At 49.7% G+C, this 17737-nt stretch overlaps 1 protein-coding gene across 1 annotated transcript in view; it reads right to left on the reverse strand.

Annotated features, from left to right (window-relative positions):
* The window catches only part of GABBR2 (gamma-aminobutyric acid type B receptor subunit 2), a 340039-nt gene that overhangs the window by 221400 nt on the left and 100902 nt on the right, over window positions 1-17737 (reverse strand). Inside the window, exon 3 of the mRNA XM_011219329.3 lies at window positions 8861-8998. Coding sequence (XP_011217631.2) covers window positions 8861-8998 — 138 coding nt within the window. The remainder of the gene's footprint in view (window positions 1-8860; window positions 8999-17737) is intronic.

The raw sequence follows: 17737 nt of genomic DNA on the forward strand, positions 1-17737 counted from the left end.
ACATAAATCTTCAAGGAATTCCCTGGCCGGCGCCTGGCTGGCGCCTAGATGGCAAAAGCACCAGTAATGGTAATATTAACCTTAGTCTGTCGAGGGCTTACAGTCTGGAGGGTGTTTCTATCCTGCTCCATGACCCTGTCCTGTCCAATGCTCTCAATAGCCCCAGAAGAAGGGCAGACTTCACCCACTTTGCAGATGAGTTCACTGATGCTCCAGGAGGTCGCTGATTTGCCCAAGCCAGTTCTGTCAAGGAGAGACACAGGAGGAACGACTTCCCAGAGCACCTGGGTTCGAGACCTCTGTTCCAGCTGCTGCCTCTCCATCATGTCCGTGGGGCCTGGGGTGGCAGGGTGGGGTAGTGGGAGGAGCACGGCTCTGCGAGAGCCTGGAAGAGTATACAGAAGGCATCGCCCTGCTTGAGCGGGGGAATGGATAATACCTGGGAGCATGAGTCAGTGAGGGAATAATGAATGAGAATAGACTCCCTCTTTCCCTCCAGAGGATCAGTGGGTCCTGCCTGGATCCCTGTAGAGGGCTCATATTTCCTCCTATCCGTCTGTACCCACATCAAAAGCTACCAACCTTTCCTGACCACATGCATGACATTCAGCTCGCTCTCAGGACTGGACTTTCCTGCACCGGGCACCCAGTGACACCGTCAGGAAGACCCACCCATAGTCTCTGCTTGGCCCACGGTGCATGCCCTTAATATCCCTTCTCCCTCTCTCACACCACCTTTTTTTCTTCCCTAGGAATCCAGAAGGTGGAAGCATCTCATAGATTATTAATGCACTAAATGGCCCCTCTGGAGACCAGGGCCAAGAAATGGCTCCTGCCCAGCCTGGATTCTTGGCCTCTGCTGTCTTTCTTAGAGAGCAGGGGCAGGAGGAGTTTCCAGCTGTGCTCAATCACACTGCACCTCCTGAATGTTCTCCATCAGGTCCACGGTCCAGCCACCCAGCCACCGCTGGGTGTGGCCGCCCCATGCGTGGGCTGGGTGGGGGCAGGATTCCAGCTGGGTGGTTTTTGATTCCCGGGGGCTGGGAAGTGGGTGCTGTGTGCAGCTGTCTTGCTAAAGAACCCCGATCCTGCCCAGGATGCCTTGGTTTCAGGGTCTTTGGTGCCAGAGTAAAGCACCTTTTTTGTCCATGCAAGATGGGGTGATTTTTAAACTCTGAGAGCTGTAATCGGAGATGTGCTTCTGGTGGAGAAGTCCCCATCACTGCAACGGCCCTACTGTTCTGTGGTCTGTATAAGTGCTTTCACTTAAAACGGAAAGCCTTCCATGATTCTCACAAAGGCATGAAACACAAAAGGCTGGCCCCATTTTATGTAAGAGAAAAGCAAGGCTGAGAGAGAGAGAAAATTGGACCATAGTTTGGTGGGTGTTTTAGAGCACTGGAGGGTGAGCCATGGGACCCAGTTTTGCTGTTACTGTGAGAACTTGGGCAAGGTCCTCTCCACACTGGGCCCCTGTTTCCCAGTCTATATAATGGGGACACTGAATCCGATGCTTGCCAAGACCCTACCAGCTCTGGCCTTCTATGAATCTATCTCCAATTCCACAACCCATAGCTAAATTAAAAAAAAAAAAAAAAAAACCCACAAAAAACTAACCTTTTGACTTCTCAGGCAATCTACAGCTTTAATACGATAATCACTTGAGACAATCAAGTCTGATGACAAAATTCCTGTTCCTATGATGCAAATGGCATTGACCGACAGTTTAGAGCTATGTCAGAATTAAGTAAATAGCAAAGGGCTTGATTGGGGGGGGGGCAGTCACTGATTTGGTTTTTTAAATGTCAAAACCAAGCCTGATTTGGATTTTGCAGAAATCAAGTCCTAAGTGTTCTTGGCCGTAGTTGCCAACACTTCAACAAACACAGAATCAACATTGCCCTGTCTGCATGACCTCCTTCCCTCCACTCCCTGGCAGGAGCGTCTCCCCGGATTCAGCCCCATCACACAGGCTGAAACGTTCCTGCCCGGAGAAGTCCTGGAGGGAGCACCGCAGGGCAGGATGGGCTGCCGAGGGGAGGCTGGGATCATGCCAGGAGAAACGCATCTACAATTTAATATCTGCTGTGCTGCCTTTTAAAGGACAGGCTCTGCGGGATACGGTTCTTGACGAAATAGTGTTTGCGTTTTCCTGCGAGCAGCCCTTTATCCCTTCGGGAATCTGACTTTATTTTCATCAGAGGGACTATTTCTGTCTGCCAGCTAAGGCAGCTATCGCCTAGCTCCCAAGAAGGAAGGAGTTTTGTGCTGGCCTCTGAGGATGTCAACCCCCTCACACTGCATCTCTTGGACCTTCCCTGGGTTCTGCCGGCATCTCAGTTTTAGCTGTCCTGTCTCTGTTCATGCTTCCCCCCTGCCCCTGCTCCAAATTCTCCTGCCTTTTCCCCTGGGCCCCACGCTCACAGAAGGACAGCCAGGGTTGGGGGGAGGACTGCTCCTCAGCAGAACTGCTCAAGAAAAGTGCAAGGTAGGGTCAAAAGCAAAATCCCTCCGGAACACTGAGAACAGGATTCTGAAGGGGTCTGAAAAAAATGTCAAAGGACAACATGGGGTCCAGAGACATGAGACGTGGGCTGAGGCCAAGCTGGAGGCCATTTAGGGTCTCCCTCCACTTTCCTTTACCAAGGGGCTACAGGTGGAGAACCATGCTGGGTCCCTTCAGACCTGGCAGGCTCTGATGATTGGCCCTCCTCCTTCTGGACTAGACTGAGGCCTAGAAGGCAGGTGTCCTGGCCTCTGTCAGCAAGTGCTCCCCTGGCACCGCTCAGCATGGGAGCCAGGCCGGCGCCAAGCCCGGGGCACGAGGCAGAATGAGAGTCAACCCTGGCCTCAGGCAGCTCCAGGCCAGGCCGGACCCAGGCACGGGGCAGCACATGCCACGGCAGGGGGGTGTGGGTGTGATGGCACAGTGTAAGGAATGGGGGATTTCACAGGAAAAGGGGCAGCAAACTGTACCAGAAGGAATGAGCACAGTCCTTCCTGCCAGGTGGAGAGACCCCTACCTGGGACCAGGGGCACGAGGAAGCAGGAGGCAGGCGGGGAGCAGGGTGGGGTGACCGAGCACCCTCTGACCACACCTGGGACTGTGGGCTTCGTCCTGGAGGCCCTGCTGTCTCCTCACGCCTTCTTCCCAACAGGGGCAGCATACACTGAAGTTCTGGAGACAAGGAGCATTCCTTAGAGTCTCGGGCGTCCCAAGACTTAGAGTCCCAGTGTCTGGGAGGGGAATGTGCCTCAGAGATCACCCGGTCTCGCAAGACTCCAAGAATTAATTGCATCTAAGTCGCCTGAGCTGGGGGCACTGAAATGGCAGCTGGGATGACGAGTGCGTCTACAGCCCTTGAGGCATTTGCTGAACCCCTAGCCTGGACCCAATGTGTGGAGCCTGGGAATTTGCATTAGCACAAGCCCATTCCCAGCCCCCGTGAGTGACTCTTAACCATATAGTTTGAGAGTCTGCAACCTGGTCTGTGCTTACTCTCTGTATCAGATCTCCCAGGCAGCAGGCCTGGATGACACTGGAACATTCGGGCAACTTCAGGCAACAGGGAACCCCCTACTCCACAGCCAGGCAGCCTGCCCAATGCTGATGCCTCCGGTGATAAGGGCTTGCTTGCAGGGAGTGGAGGCTCTGCTCCCCACTAACTTCAGCCATTGTTCCTGCACCTCCACAATACGTCACTGAGAACCAGCAACATCTCTCACAGAGCCATGCAGCTCTGGAGGCGAAGGCTCCCGCGTGTCCTCCAGTCTGAACATGCTGTCTCCTACGGCCAGACCCCGCCCCTTCCCAGCCGCCTCCCAGCCTGTGCCTTGATAGGTCCCTGCCAGGGAGGCCCAGCTCTGAGCTCCCCCAGGGCAGCGTCTGACCCGGTCAGAGAGGGACGGAGCCTGCATGTCACAGCCTGGACTCTAAGAAGGTCCTTGCATCTAGTTGGAGGAGCTGACCTCCCAGTGGCCGGGTGACTCACATCATGACTTAAACAATATTAGCCTCTCAACGCAGCAACCAGGAATCAAGAAGCCCGGCAAAAGGCAAAAGTTAAATTTAACCGATTTTGGCACCAGGCTGAATTTTCACCCTTCCGTCGCGTGAATCCCTATTTTTGTAGCACCAGGAAACAGAAACAACTGATTACACATTCCAGGCTGTCTCTGTCCAGCAAGCATTGTTCCCCCAAAGGGCAGCCAGAGCTCCTTTTCAATTACACAAATTACATGCATTTTCCCATTTGCGAAACTCTGTTTGGGAGCCCAGTTTTGAATAAGTTAAGGGATTCACTGAATCCCTTGAGTGAATGTAGGCCCACTCCTCCAGCCCCTGCACCATCTCTAGAAGCCAGCTCAGCCTCTCAGAGGTGGGGAGGGGGCCGGGAGCCCCCCAGAGTCTGCCTTCCCGGAACGTGGAAGGAGGCAGAAGCTGCAAGGCTACTTCCTATCAAGGTCCTGCTCTTTGCTGTTCCACTCCCTCGGCTGGCTCCACAGACTGGGAGAAATCTACTCTGCTGGGCTCAGCCTGGGATTCCGCCTCCGAGGTCCCCCGAGCTCTCCAGACTGCCAGGCGCCATCCAGGTCCCTACCCCTGGGCGCCCCGGTCCGTGTGCAGCTGGAGCCCTTGACCTTATGCAGCCTGACAGCAGATGTCTAGGGCAGTGGTGGGCCACGCCTGTCTGCAGCAATGCAGAGTGATCCTGTTGAGGTGGGGACCGAGCACCTGCATTTCCTCCCGCGTCCTCCGCCTCCCCACAGTCACATCCGCACTGGGAGGGGATCATGGCCGTGGGGATTTCAGGTTCCACAGCCTGTGCCCTGCACTTCACTCAGTTCAGTGCTCAGTGAGGACCTACTGGGTGCCAGGCCCTGTGCTAGGCACTGCGAACTGGGGGATGAAGAAAATGGGGGTCCCTTGCCCCTCAAGAAGCTTATACTCTAGCAGGGAACACCTGGATATAGAATAAACTATTACTCACAAAATGTAATTTCTTTAATGACCTAATACGGTGTGCAACAGAAGTGACGCAGAACCATGTTTCCCGATCTTCTTTTCACCATTACTCTCCTGAGAAGCCCCTGTAGACAGGTATTCCTAACCCTGCGTCGCTCACGAAATTTTAATGCCACAGATACTTATACATCTACCGCATGTTATCTCTGTGCTTCGTACATAAAGATAGCAGGATGTTTTGCCCCCTCCCCACAAGAACCAATTTATACTGGGTTGTGGGAGATGGCCTTCATAGAGCAGGCTTTATTGAGGAAGGAGCAATTAATTTACTTCTGGGGCTAGGGATGGGAGGCACAGAAGGAAAGGGATCAGGGAAGGCATCACAGAGGAAGAGGTACTTATCTGGGGTATTGAAGGATGAGCAGGAGTTCCTCCAAACAGAGAAGGGACTCAGCATGAAGCCTCCTTTGCTGGGCAGCTTGAGCTCCTGCCTTCTTCCCAGAATCCCTCCTTCCTGTGGTAGTCAGCCTTCAAGATGGGCCCCAGTGATTTTCACCTCCCACTACTGCTCGTATAGTCCTCTCCCACACTAAATAAGCACTAATTTGTACGACCAAGAGAATAAGGCATAAACGACAGTATGCAACTTCTGAAGCAAGGTCCTAGAAGACTTTTCCACCTCTGCCTTGGTCTCTAGATGAGACACCTTGGGGGAAGCCAACTATCATGCCATGAGGACACTTTAGCAGCCTTATGAAGAGAACTATAGGAGAGACACTGACCGGACCCCCATGTGAGGGAGCTGCCTGGGGGGGGGTGCTGATCCTCCAGCCCCAATCAAGCCCTCAGATGATGCTAGAGCCCAGTCTCCAAATCTTCCAGCTAGACCCCAAACATCATGGAGAAGACATAAGCCATTCTCTGGGTCTGAATTTCCGACCCAAGGAAATAATGCAATAATGATTGTTGTTTTCAGCCACTAAATCTGGGCATGATTCATTATGCAGTGGTAACTACCACAGTCCTGACCTCATCACCCTGTCTCCTGTCTTGTCAGCTTCTCCAAGCTGGAGGCCTTCCTTGCTTGTGCTGAGGCCAGGTCACTCTGGCCGGCAAGCCAGGCGTTCCCAAGGTTGTACTTGCTCCTCAGCTCCTCAGAGAATTCTGAGGGACAAACCAATCCAAGCGAGGCTATGAAAAGGTCCAGGAGCTCCCTGGATTCCTCTCTGGGTGGGCACTCTCCAGGGAGCTTGGCCTGCCATGTCTGAGCACAATGTCCATCTGCATATAGGTCTTTCCATCCTCTATCCCTGCCTTCCTCCCTCCATCCCTCTGATCATTCAACAGACATATAATAAGGTCTGTGGAGTGTTAAGCACCAGCAAAAACAGGAGGAACTCAGGCCCTATTCTGTCCTTACGGAGCTTACAGCCCAGCTAAACATGCCCCCGCATGTGCAAAGCCTGAAGAGAGGGACAGGCAGAGGGCACGACGGCTGGGCCATGTACATACTCGGCTGGAAGCAGATGCAGGGAAGTGAGAAACAGCATTCTAGAGGGGCTGCCTTAGAGAGTACAGTAAGGAAAGTCTTCCTGGAAGAGGCAGCATTTAAGCTGGGGCATGGGGAGACACACTGAGCATGGGGAGAATGCGGCGTTTCAGGGGAGTGGGAACAGTGTAGCAGGAAAGAGACCCAGGATGCTGAGGAGTTGAGGGATTCAACTCGGGGAGCAGCAGGAGGCAGGGCAGGGTAACGATACAACAAGGAACACTTCGTGCTTAGGTTGTGCCAGGCCTGGTTGGAATCCCAATTCCATCCCTGAATCCATACAGCTGTCCTATGAAATTAGTCCTCTCGCTCCCCTGATCCACAGGCGAGGGGCTGAGGCTCAGAGTGGCAGTGCCGGGCCCTGCTGCATAGGGATGGAGTGTGGCTGTCAGTGCTCGGGAAAGAAAGCTCAAACACAGAGACAGTGACCTGACCAAGGTCTCACGGCTGTTTGCAGGCACCGCAGGGCTGGAAGCCCGGTGAGTGGTGTTGGGTCCCAGGCTCGTGGCTGGGTTTGCACCATAGCACGCCAAGCTGCTCCCCTGGCCTCAGCTCCTGTTATCTCTCACCCGCATTCAGCGTGGCCTGCTCAGGCCACAGCGAATGCTCACTACTCCCCAGGCCCACGCACTCCCCCACCGCCTGCTTCTGAGCGCCCCGTGTCCTCTGCCAGCAATGCTCTCTCCACGGCTCCAGCTGTCCAGCGTCCTCTCCTCCTTCCCAGCCAGTTCCACATCGCTCCTCTGGGAAGCCTTCCTTGCCCCTGGGCTGCGTGGGTGGCCCTCCTTGGGACCTCACCCCTTCCTCCTCCTACCTCAGCCACAGGTAGCTCCGGCCTCCCTCCGGGCTGTGAGGTCAGGGCTCTACCTGCAGCACCTCATGCGAGCAGGGCCAGACTCACTGAGCTCCTCAGTCAACAGGAGTGCGGGGAAAGCAGATTCTGCTGTGGTCAGGCTCCGCTGGCCTCCTCATTCTCACCCCAGCTCCCACTGACCACGTTCCCACCCCACTGCCTTGTTCTCGGCTCCCTGAAGGAGCCAAGTTCTTTCCCAGCACAGGTCATCTGCATCGACTACTCCATCCACCCCACCAGCTCCTTCTCACGCTTCATCTCCGGGTCTCAGCTCAAATGTTACCTCTGCCAAGGGGCACTTCCTGATGGCCTTGGGGCAGTCACCACCTGTCCCATCACCTTGCTTATTTCCGTTCTGGCTGTTTCCTACCACAGTCTCAGCTCAAGACTCCCTGAGTTTAAGCACTTAGGGAGTGCTTGGTCACCTAAGTGCTGAGAGTCCTTGAGCAAGTCACTAGGCCTCTGCATGCCCAGGTTTTCTGATTTATAAAATGAGGATGATAATAGTGCCTACAGCACAGAGCGGGTATAAGGATTGAATCAATGCAAATAAGTGCTCAAACAGTGTCTGGTATGTTCTAAGTCTGGCACGCATATGACACAAGTGTTAGCTCTTAGTATGATGACTTGTTTACTTGCTCCCTGCCTGCCTCCCTCTTAGCATGTAGGCTCTGAAAGGGTAGGCACCCTGTCTGTCCTGTGGCTCCCCAGAGTCCTCCAAAATCCCAGGCACAGGATGAGCTGCCCATTCTATCTGTTGGATGGATGGCTGGCTGGCTGATGGCTGGCTGATGGCTGGATGGCTGAAGCAAAGACATGAACAGCCTGCGTGGCTCACCCCTCCTCTGTCTACGCTCTTCTCTCTCCCTCACAGCTGGCACTAGTGAGTTGAGCCTACATCAGAGCATGCACTCCCTGGCTGGATAGTGTATGACATTAGCCAGTGTAAAGAGCGAATCCTGGCCAGGAATTCCGGCAAAGGCTTATGTGTGGAAAAAGGCAGTCTTGGTGGACAAGACCATGTCAGTGGGGGGGGGGGGGACTTGGTAACGAGTAGGTAAAGGCCCATCTGATCAGGGAACAGTGAAAGCAGGGCTCAGAGGCCTGAACATGCAAGATGCCTTTGGGGAAGGGTGGGTGGTTGGGAGGGGCTGAGGCATGGAGGGAGTGGTAGGGACAGGAGAGGACACTGGGCAGGCAGACTGGCTGGACATTGGTGACGGAGTCAAGCTAAGACATCACTGAAAGATTCCAAACATGCAGCGGAAGTGTTGGGGCTACCCCATAGAGACCCACCATGTGGGCCATACCAGCACAGGCCTGGGGGTCAGGCCAGGAGGTGGGGTGGTGGGGGCTGGGCAATCAATCATCCAGCAAAGAGTCAGGGAGGTCTGAACCCGGCAACTTAGGAGCCATGTTGCACAAGGAACCATTCCTGCAAAAGACTGGTGGCCAAAGACAGTCCCCCAACCAAGGGTGACGCAGACCTTACCTGCACCAGATTCCAGCCTTGGAGGGACTCCGCGATGATGGATGTAACGGACGGACAGACTCCTCCAAACACCATCAAGTGGTTCGGCCCATATTTTATTGCATCGTAGAAGGCTTTCAACCCTTTTGCATTATCACACTGGAGAGGAACAGACAGAAAGAGAAGCCCGAATTAGAAACAGCTTTCCCCAGGGACAGGGGCCCAATGGTGGATTCACACAAACAAATTTCCTCATGGGAAACCTGATGGGTTTCAGCTCCCCCCTTGGGAGGCCTCTCTCTAAGCCAGCCCCGAGCCCATGCTACAAGCTCAGCGAGTGTGATGTTGGTACCCCCCCATCCTGGCTCTCTTCCCACTGAGCACCCTCCCAATCCAGGACCTCTGGCTCTCTGGCTATCTCCTTACAGAGCACACTGAGGAAAGGGCCCCCCAATGCTTCAACTCTGGGGTCCCCCCTTCCTGGAGTCATTTACATGTTAGAACGACTATTATCGAAAAAGCACAAAATGGTAAGTGTTGGCAAGGATGTGGAGAAATTGGGATGCTGGTGCATTGCTGGTGGGAACGTACAATGTGCAGCGGCAGGAGGAAACAGTACTGCCAGGCCTAAAAAGTTAACCAGGATTACTGTATGAGTCGGCATTCCACTGCTGGGTAGATAGCCCAAAGACCTGGAAGCAGGGACTCCAAGAGGTATCTGCACACCCATGTTCAGAGCAGCACTGTTCACAATAGCCAAAAGGGAAAAACAACCCAAATATTCATCAGAGATGAAGGGATAAACAAAATGCACATATACCCACAACGGAGTATTTTTCAGCCTTAAAAAGGAAGGAAATTCTGACATGCACAAAAACACGGATTATTTTGATGACATTAAGCTAAGTGAAATAAGCCAGATGCAAAAGGACAGCTATTGTAGGATTCCACTTAGATGAGGTCTCTAGAGGAGTCAAATTCATAAAGACAAAGCAGAATGGTGGCTGGTGGCTGCCAGGGGCTGGGGAAGAAGGGAACGGGGAGTCAGTGTTTAATGGGGACAGAGTGTCAGTTTGGGAGGATGGAAACATTCTGGAGATGGGCAGTGGTGATGGTCGCACAGCCTATGGGAATGTACCTAATGCCAGTCCGCTGTGCGCTTAACAAATGGTTAAAATAGTAAGTTTTATGTTATGCATATTTTATCACAATAAAAAAAAAAAGAAGAGGAGGGGAAAGAAGGGGAGGAAGAAAAGGGAGAGGAGGAGAATCTAGAGGGAAGAACCATACAAGTTGGACCCAGCCCCCCGCCCAGGAGCTCACATCCTAGAGGGGAAAACTGAGCCCTAAAACAGATTCCAGCAATCCAGTTAAAACAGATTCCGGCAATCCAGTATGGAAACGAACAAGAACAAATGTCCTCAAACGTTGGGAGTCCGTTTGGACTCACTTCCACCACCACCTCCGTCATTCAAGCCGTGTTGTCATCTCCTCCCTGCACAGAGGCACTGGTGCCTAGCTGGGCTTCTCGCTTCCCCGGGCGCCCAGGTGAGCCTGCTCACCACCCAGCCGTCATGGGAGGGTTCTTTGTAGAACATAAACCAGTCCTTCTGACTGTCCTGCTTCCCGTGCGCTTAAAGCCCAACCTCTTAGAACGTAATTCTCAAAAGGTTAAAAACATAATTCTCATGAAAATTGATAGTGGGTACGTGTCAACCTTTTATTTAACTCATCAATAAGGGGATCTGCAGGACGACAAAGTGGATTCAAGAGGAAACTTGAGAGACTGGGATCTTTATAGTGAATGGAAAAATAAGAAATAAGGTAAGATTGCCAAATTAGATACAAAACTGGTTAATGTCCCATAGGGCAATAAAAATAACCTGTGGGGACAGGAAAGAAAATCACTGCAGACTGGCACATCTTGTCAGTTGTAGAGAATTGTAAGGTGTCTGGGGCTTAAACTCCCCCAGTCAGATGACTCAGGCAGGGCAGCTAGAAAAGGCTCTAAGTGTTAGGCTAACTGGTTACATAATAACTATTTTGTATTATTTACAAGTTTGGTACCAGGGTCTGAACCCTCCCTGTCATAATGGATACAAGAAGCCACAAGGTCCAACGCTGCCTCCCACTCTAACCTGATTTCCCTCTACTCTCTCCCTTGCTCACCAAGTACAGCTCACCCAGCCTCCTTTCTGCTCCTTGAAATGGAAAACAATTTCCTCCCTGCCTCTGGGCCTTTGCACTTGCTGTTTTCTTTGCCAAGAACAATATTCACTTGGTTCTTGGCATGGTTCACTTCGTCTCATCATTCAGGTCTCGGCATAGCTGTTACCCCCTCAGTGAGATTATCACTGTCCCCCTATCCAAAATGTCCCCCACCCTAACATGCCACATTATGTATTGCCCTAAGGCAGTTCTTAGAATTATCTGAAATCTTCTTGTCTATTTTTTGTTGCCTGTAGATTGACTGACCTCCCAACTAGAACATAAGTCCCCAAAGACAAAGATTTTTGTCACTGTTTTCACAGCCGATTCCCCCAGAGCTTATAGGGGCCTCAATAAGGGCCCCGCCAGTTCGTGAAGCAGCCCTCTGACGTTCTCCCTCTACCTGCTTTCTCTCTTCTCCTTCTATGTCCATGTCTCTCTGCTTATTTTTGTCTTCCTCTCCATTCAGTGTCCTCCTCTTCCTTTCTGCTCCCTCTGCCTTCCCGTTAAATGACCATAATGTGGGACCAGAGTGGGTTAGTACTTGCAGCTCCATCCTCATTTGAGAGACTCTGACCCACAGTGGGTGCTGACAGCGATGGAAACACAAGAGTGAGTGGTGGCTGGCCTCAGAGAGCCCACTGTCCAGTGGTGAGACAGCACAGGGGTGGCCACGCCACATGGGGCACAGTGGTCATGCAGCGGGGAGGGGCGGAGCCCAGCTGTAGACACCCTGGGGGATGGCGGCAAAGGGCCCTGGGGGAAAGGCTAAGGGGCTAAGCGAGGGTGTTGGATTACGGCCCACAGAGATTTGGGGAATAATGCCATTTTAAAATTTGAATTTAATTTTTAAAATGACCAAACTTTTTTTGTTTTTTGGGTTTTTTTGCCAAGAAAGAAAGAGAGAATGAGAAAACGAAAGGTGGGAAGGAAGGGGAGAGGGAAAGAAGATTAAGTTCTTATTGCTTCCTGGGGCCCTCTATTAATTGTCCCTGTTCCTTGATTGAAAGCAACACTCTCTACCGTCCCTAGAACATAGCAGATACAACAGAGCACGTCATGTTTTAATTGTTTCTACCATGATTTACTGAATCATTTCCCATTTTAATACATTCCTGTAACGATTTTAGCTTGTTTTCTAATCTGTAGCTAATGACAATGATAATATAGTACCACAAGATTTATAATCAAAGTTGCATTAAAATAATATTAGCAACAACGAACTTATTAATACTTGTTTGCTCTGCAAACATTTCCCCAGCACCTTGTCTGACCAAGATTCTGTAACAATGATAATGTCCTGACTTCTCACAAATGCATAACTTCTGAATGTCAACTCAAGAATAGGAGAATATTTGACAACAAGTATTTGAACTTGAAGAAACTTCTAATGTTTGCAAATGTTCATCTGACTCTGTTTTCACCAGGCTGGGTGTGAAAGGCAGAATTTTGGCCCCCATGACCTATGCCTTTTGATCTTACTCTCATGAATATGTGACAGGCAAAATCTTTGCAGATATCATTAAGGTTTCTTATCAGCTGACCTTAAAGAATTTTCCAGGTGATCCACGTAATCACACAAGCCCTGAAAAGCAGAGATCTTTTCTGTTGGTAGCAGGAGTGAAATCCGAGATTCCAAGCGTGAGATACATTCAGTGTGCCTATTGGCTCGAAGATGAAGGGGACCACAGGTCAAGGAAATGGGGGCCTCAGTCCTACAATCAAAAAGACCTGGCTCTTCCCCAGGTGAGCCTCCAGTTAAGAACCCTGCCCAGCTGACACCTTGGTTTTCGACCTTGTGAAGCCCTGAGCAGAGGTACCGACACAACCACGCAGTGCCCGGACTTCTGGCCCCTGGGCTGTGAGCTGATCGATGCGTGGTTGTGGCATAAACCACAAAATCTGTGGTCCTCTGTTACAGTAGCAACAGAAAACTAACACGGTGAAGTAAAATGAGAAAAGTAAGAATTATATAGTGAGGTTTTCCTTAAAGTGTATTCCATTTTTAAAACTATCCTGAATTTATAGATACTTGAATGTTTTTGTTATAAAATTACAGACTACAGCGGGTTTTGTTTTTAATGTCCTGATGTGACAAAATAAAGTTGTTTAAAAGATTTTATTTATTTATTTGAGAGAGACAGAGAGAGAGAGAGAGCATGAGCAGACGGAGGGGCAGAGGGACAGGAAGAAGCAGGCTCCCCACTGAGCAGGGAGCCCAATGCGAGGCTCAATCCCAGGACCCCGAAGGCAGATGCTTAACCGACTGAGCCACTTGGGCGCCCCCAAAATAAAGTGGTTTTTTTTTTTAATCTAAATTTCTCTTCCATGCCCCCCTCCCCACTGCGCTCTAACTTTAGGTTTTACTGATATGTGAAATCCAAACACGTGGGCATCGCTCATCTAGCCAGCCCAGACTTTCATTTTCAGATCTACACGAAGAACCAGAGGAGGGAGAGGGTTTGTCACTGTGCTGTCAGGATTAGGGGAGGGATTTCACGATTCCCAGTTCAGAGCTTACTCAATAGTCTGGAGAACTCAGCTCATCAGGCAAAGGAGATGTTAAAGCCAGCAGTGTTCGAGAAAGGACCATTTTCCCCAGGACAATGCTTCAAGCCCAGGCCTCCTCCCGATGCGTTGCGGACCTGAGTCAGGTTAGGTCACCTCCTGGGCACTGAGCACGCTCCCTCAGCTCCCTACAGAGAACACTTTGACAGTGACTACCAAATAAAAATCACATGGATATATCTGTCCCATTTTAGCTGCATTCTCCCTCATCCTCAGTTCTGATACTGTATCTTCTTGCCTGGTACCAATAGTGGCCTAGTTAGAGGGACTTTCCAGGTGACCAAAGCTGAATCTTTGTGGCTGGACCAGCTTGGAGGTTGTCAAGTTCAGCCCCTCCGGGGCCCAGGACCCACAAGAGATACTGTGGAGCCAGCAAGGGGGCCTCCAGTCTCCTTGCCCCGCTTCAGCCAGCAGTTCTCCTTGTATCTATGCTGTCTTCAGCATCAAGGTTCCATGTGATGCTTAATTTGAGAAGGGGATTCTATTGCTAGCAGCATAAAATGCCTGGAAACCAGGAAGAGGAGGACCCCTGAGGTCCTTGCCCTTGCATGATTTTTCTCTTTGGCCTAGGGAAGGGCAGGCAAGTGCCCTGAAGGCGAGGCCGGATGAACCAGTCACTTGAGCATACTCCCTCAAAGTTAATCCACTGAACACCAGTTTTCCCGATAATCAATTCACCAAATCACTGGGGGAATTTCTCTAAGTTTGAGTTTCCTGAGGGACTCCTCGCAGACACTTCACATGGCCATTTCAAGAGGATTCATCCTTCTGGCTCCGATGAAAGTCAATTTCACCTGTATTTCACATTTCAGTCCTTCCTAAAGGCCGCACTCAGAGACGTTCCCCTCATGCCTGTTTATTATCGTCCTCTTCTTGCAGACTTCAGACCCACCCTTGCATGAGCCAGGGAGATGCTAAAGCTTCTCTACTCCCCCCACTTAAGGTGTCTGTCAGACGGCTTTTAGTGAGCCAGTCACTGGGCAAAACTATCATCCTGAGAAATTGTTTATGGCAAGTTGTCTTTGAGCACTTTGGCTTTTGATGAATTGCTCTCAGAGCCCCTATAAGGGGGTTCTTGCGTCCTGAAAGAAAGCTATGGGCTTTATCATGTTCTCCGACGTCCCCACCTCTCCGACTAGAACCCTCCCACCTGCTCAAATTCTCATGCAGTAGTTCAAAGCTTATCGACAAGTCGCAGCCTCTGATCTGCAGTTTTGTGACTTGGACATGGGCTCTGGCACACAGTAGGCCCTCAGTACCTGTTGCTTCCCCTGCCCCCACTCCCCTTTCCTCTCCAGTATGTTTCCTCTTTGCCCTCCACGGACTCCACACCTACAGCAGCTACGGTCACTGCCCCCAAACTCCCTGCCCCGATTTCATTCCCAATGGCTCTTCCTTCCTGGTAAGGATGCACTTGTCACAGAAAAATCATAATTGGCACATATAGGCTCTTAAAATTCACCACCTATAAATGGGAATAGATCCAAAAGCCATGCAAATCCATTTTTTAATGAAAAAGTAGAACCCTGGAATAGATTCCATTTTTCATTTAAATCTAATTTTTAAAGAACTAAAATACTTTTTTTTACTTAAAAATTTCAAAGCAAATGTTGCTGAGAGTTAAAATATAAAAATGCCAAGAAAATGTCAGAGTTAATAACGACCAATTTGAAACTGAGAATCACTCTGTACAGAATTTCAGACTTGAAGAAGAATTTAAACACTGATGTGTCCAACCTGCTCCAGATACAAAGTCCTCCTCTGTGTCCCCTGCTCCAGGAGCAGTCAGCATCTGCTTACATCCCTCCAGTGGCAGGAGTCTCACTCCCTCACCAGGAAGCTAAGTTGTCCTTGGCCAGCTATGCTTCTTAGAAACTCTTAAAAATCACCCTCCTTTTGTATTTCTCTTTCAAGTTCTCATTCAAGAGCGAAGGTCAGCAAACTTTTCCTGTAAAGGGCCAGGAAGTAAATATTTTAGGCTTTGGGGACCATATGCATATGGTGTCTGTTGCAACTTGTCAACCCCTTGCAGCACAGAAGCAGCCACAGACAATACATAAACAAATGAACGTGGCTGCATTCCAATAAAATTGTATTTACCAAAATAGGCAGCAGTCAGATTTGGGCCATGGGCCATAGTTTGCCCACCCCTGCTCCGGAGCCTTTTAAAATTCGTACAGTCTTCTTGTCCCACGAGAGCCCTCCAGACACCTAAACTCAGGCAACCTGACTTGACTCCAGGAGAACTTTAAGCCAAACGACCCTTCGCTCTTCTAATCATCCCCATATGATATGGTGTCACACCCTTTCCATCTGTGGTCATCCTTTGGAAAGGCTTCAGAGGACAGACATTTCTAGGATGAATCCCCCAAATATCTCCATCCACCCCACACAGAAAAGGGACACGAGCTAACATGCATCACGAACTCACTATGTGTTTGGCACAGTACTAAGAACTTCATGTAGGGGCGCCTGGGTGGCACAACAGTTAAATGTCTGCCTTTGGCTCAGAGTGTGGTCCCGGCGTTATGGGATAGAGCCCCACATCAGGCTGCTTCTTCTTCTCCCACTCCCCCTGCTTGTGTTCCCTCTCTCGCTGGCTGTCTCTATCTCTGTCAAGTAAATAAATAAAAAATCTTAAAAAAAAAAAAAAAGAACTTCATGTAAATTATCCTATTCATTATAATACTGTTACAAGGTAGGTATACTATTATTATTTCTACCCTTACAGGGAAGGAAATTGAGCTCCAGAGAAGTTAAATAACTTGTCCAAGGTCACATAAATGGTGAGGATTCTATCCCAAGCAGTGTCACTTCAGAGCACTGTTTTATTTTAAATAAGAATATGTTATTACGAAACATTTCAGTTGTAGAAAAGAACATACCATATACATACAACTTACAAAAATATGAAAAATAGTCATACAAACCTACAGTATACCCAACACCCAGCTTGTGTGGAAGCCTCTGTGTGGCCACCCTGCGTATCCCCCTCCTTCACCCAGGGGGCACCCCTAGACTGGATTTATCCTTCCTTGCTTTTTTTTTTTTTTAGATTTTATTTATTTATTTGAGGGAGAGAGAGAGCATAAGCTGGGGGAGAGGGAGAAGGAGAAGCAGGCTCCCCGCTGAGCAGGGAGCCTGATGTAGGGCTCGAACCCAGGACACTGGGATCAAGACCTGAGCCAAAGGCAGACACTCAACCAACTGAGCCACCCAGGTGCCCCTTCCTTGCTCTTCTTTATTATTTTATTACTTGTCTATGTTTCCTAAACACTATATCATGTAATTTTACTTGTTTTTAACGTATATATATATGTAGAATCATGCTGTATATTTTGTCTGAAACTTCAACTGAAAACCTCTTTATGGCTTCGCATTATTTGTGAGACGTTTGTTGCTGAACATGGCAGCAGTTCATTCATTTTCAGGGCTGTGTAGTATTTCAGGGTAGGAATATGCCATGGTTTATTTGTTCCTTGCCCTGTTGATGGACATCTGGATTGTTTCCAGTATTTTGTTTGGTTGCTGTTGTAAATAAAGACGGTTGAAAATTTCTATTTGTGTTCCCTAGCACATACGTGCAGAGCTCCTCTAGCATCTAAACCTGGAAATGGACTTGTTAAATCACAGGATTTCCCACATCTTTCAAAGTGGTTTTATCCATTGACTCTCCCACTGTCAGTGTTTGAAAGGTCTCACCACTCCACATCCCTACCAACGTTAATTTTTGCCAATCTTGTGAGTATTGATGTCATTTCAATTTATCTGTTCCTGATGATTAAAGAGGATAAGCCATCTTTTCATCTGTTTATAGGTGTTTTGTTTCTTCTTTGGGACCAGTGACTTTGTCTGTTTTTCTATTGGGTTGTGTTTTCCTTATTGATTTGTTCAGAGCATGCCTAGACACAATGCTAAACTGAACGAAATGATCACCTCCCGCATTCTGAGCAAGGACTTCTATTAATGCAACCTTACAATGCAGTCCTTATATTTGGCACCTACTTCACACAGATCTTACTGTCGGTAAAATCTACTAAATCAGCACACATAATCTTGGTAATAAAACTCCTATGAAACTTTCTTGTTGTGGGGGGAGGGAAGAATAAGACTACTTGATGA

This window comes from Ailuropoda melanoleuca, chromosome 7 (assembly GCF_002007445.2).
Source record: "Ailuropoda melanoleuca isolate Jingjing chromosome 7, ASM200744v2, whole genome shotgun sequence".
Lineage (NCBI taxonomy): Eukaryota > Metazoa > Chordata > Mammalia > Carnivora > Ursidae > Ailuropoda > Ailuropoda melanoleuca.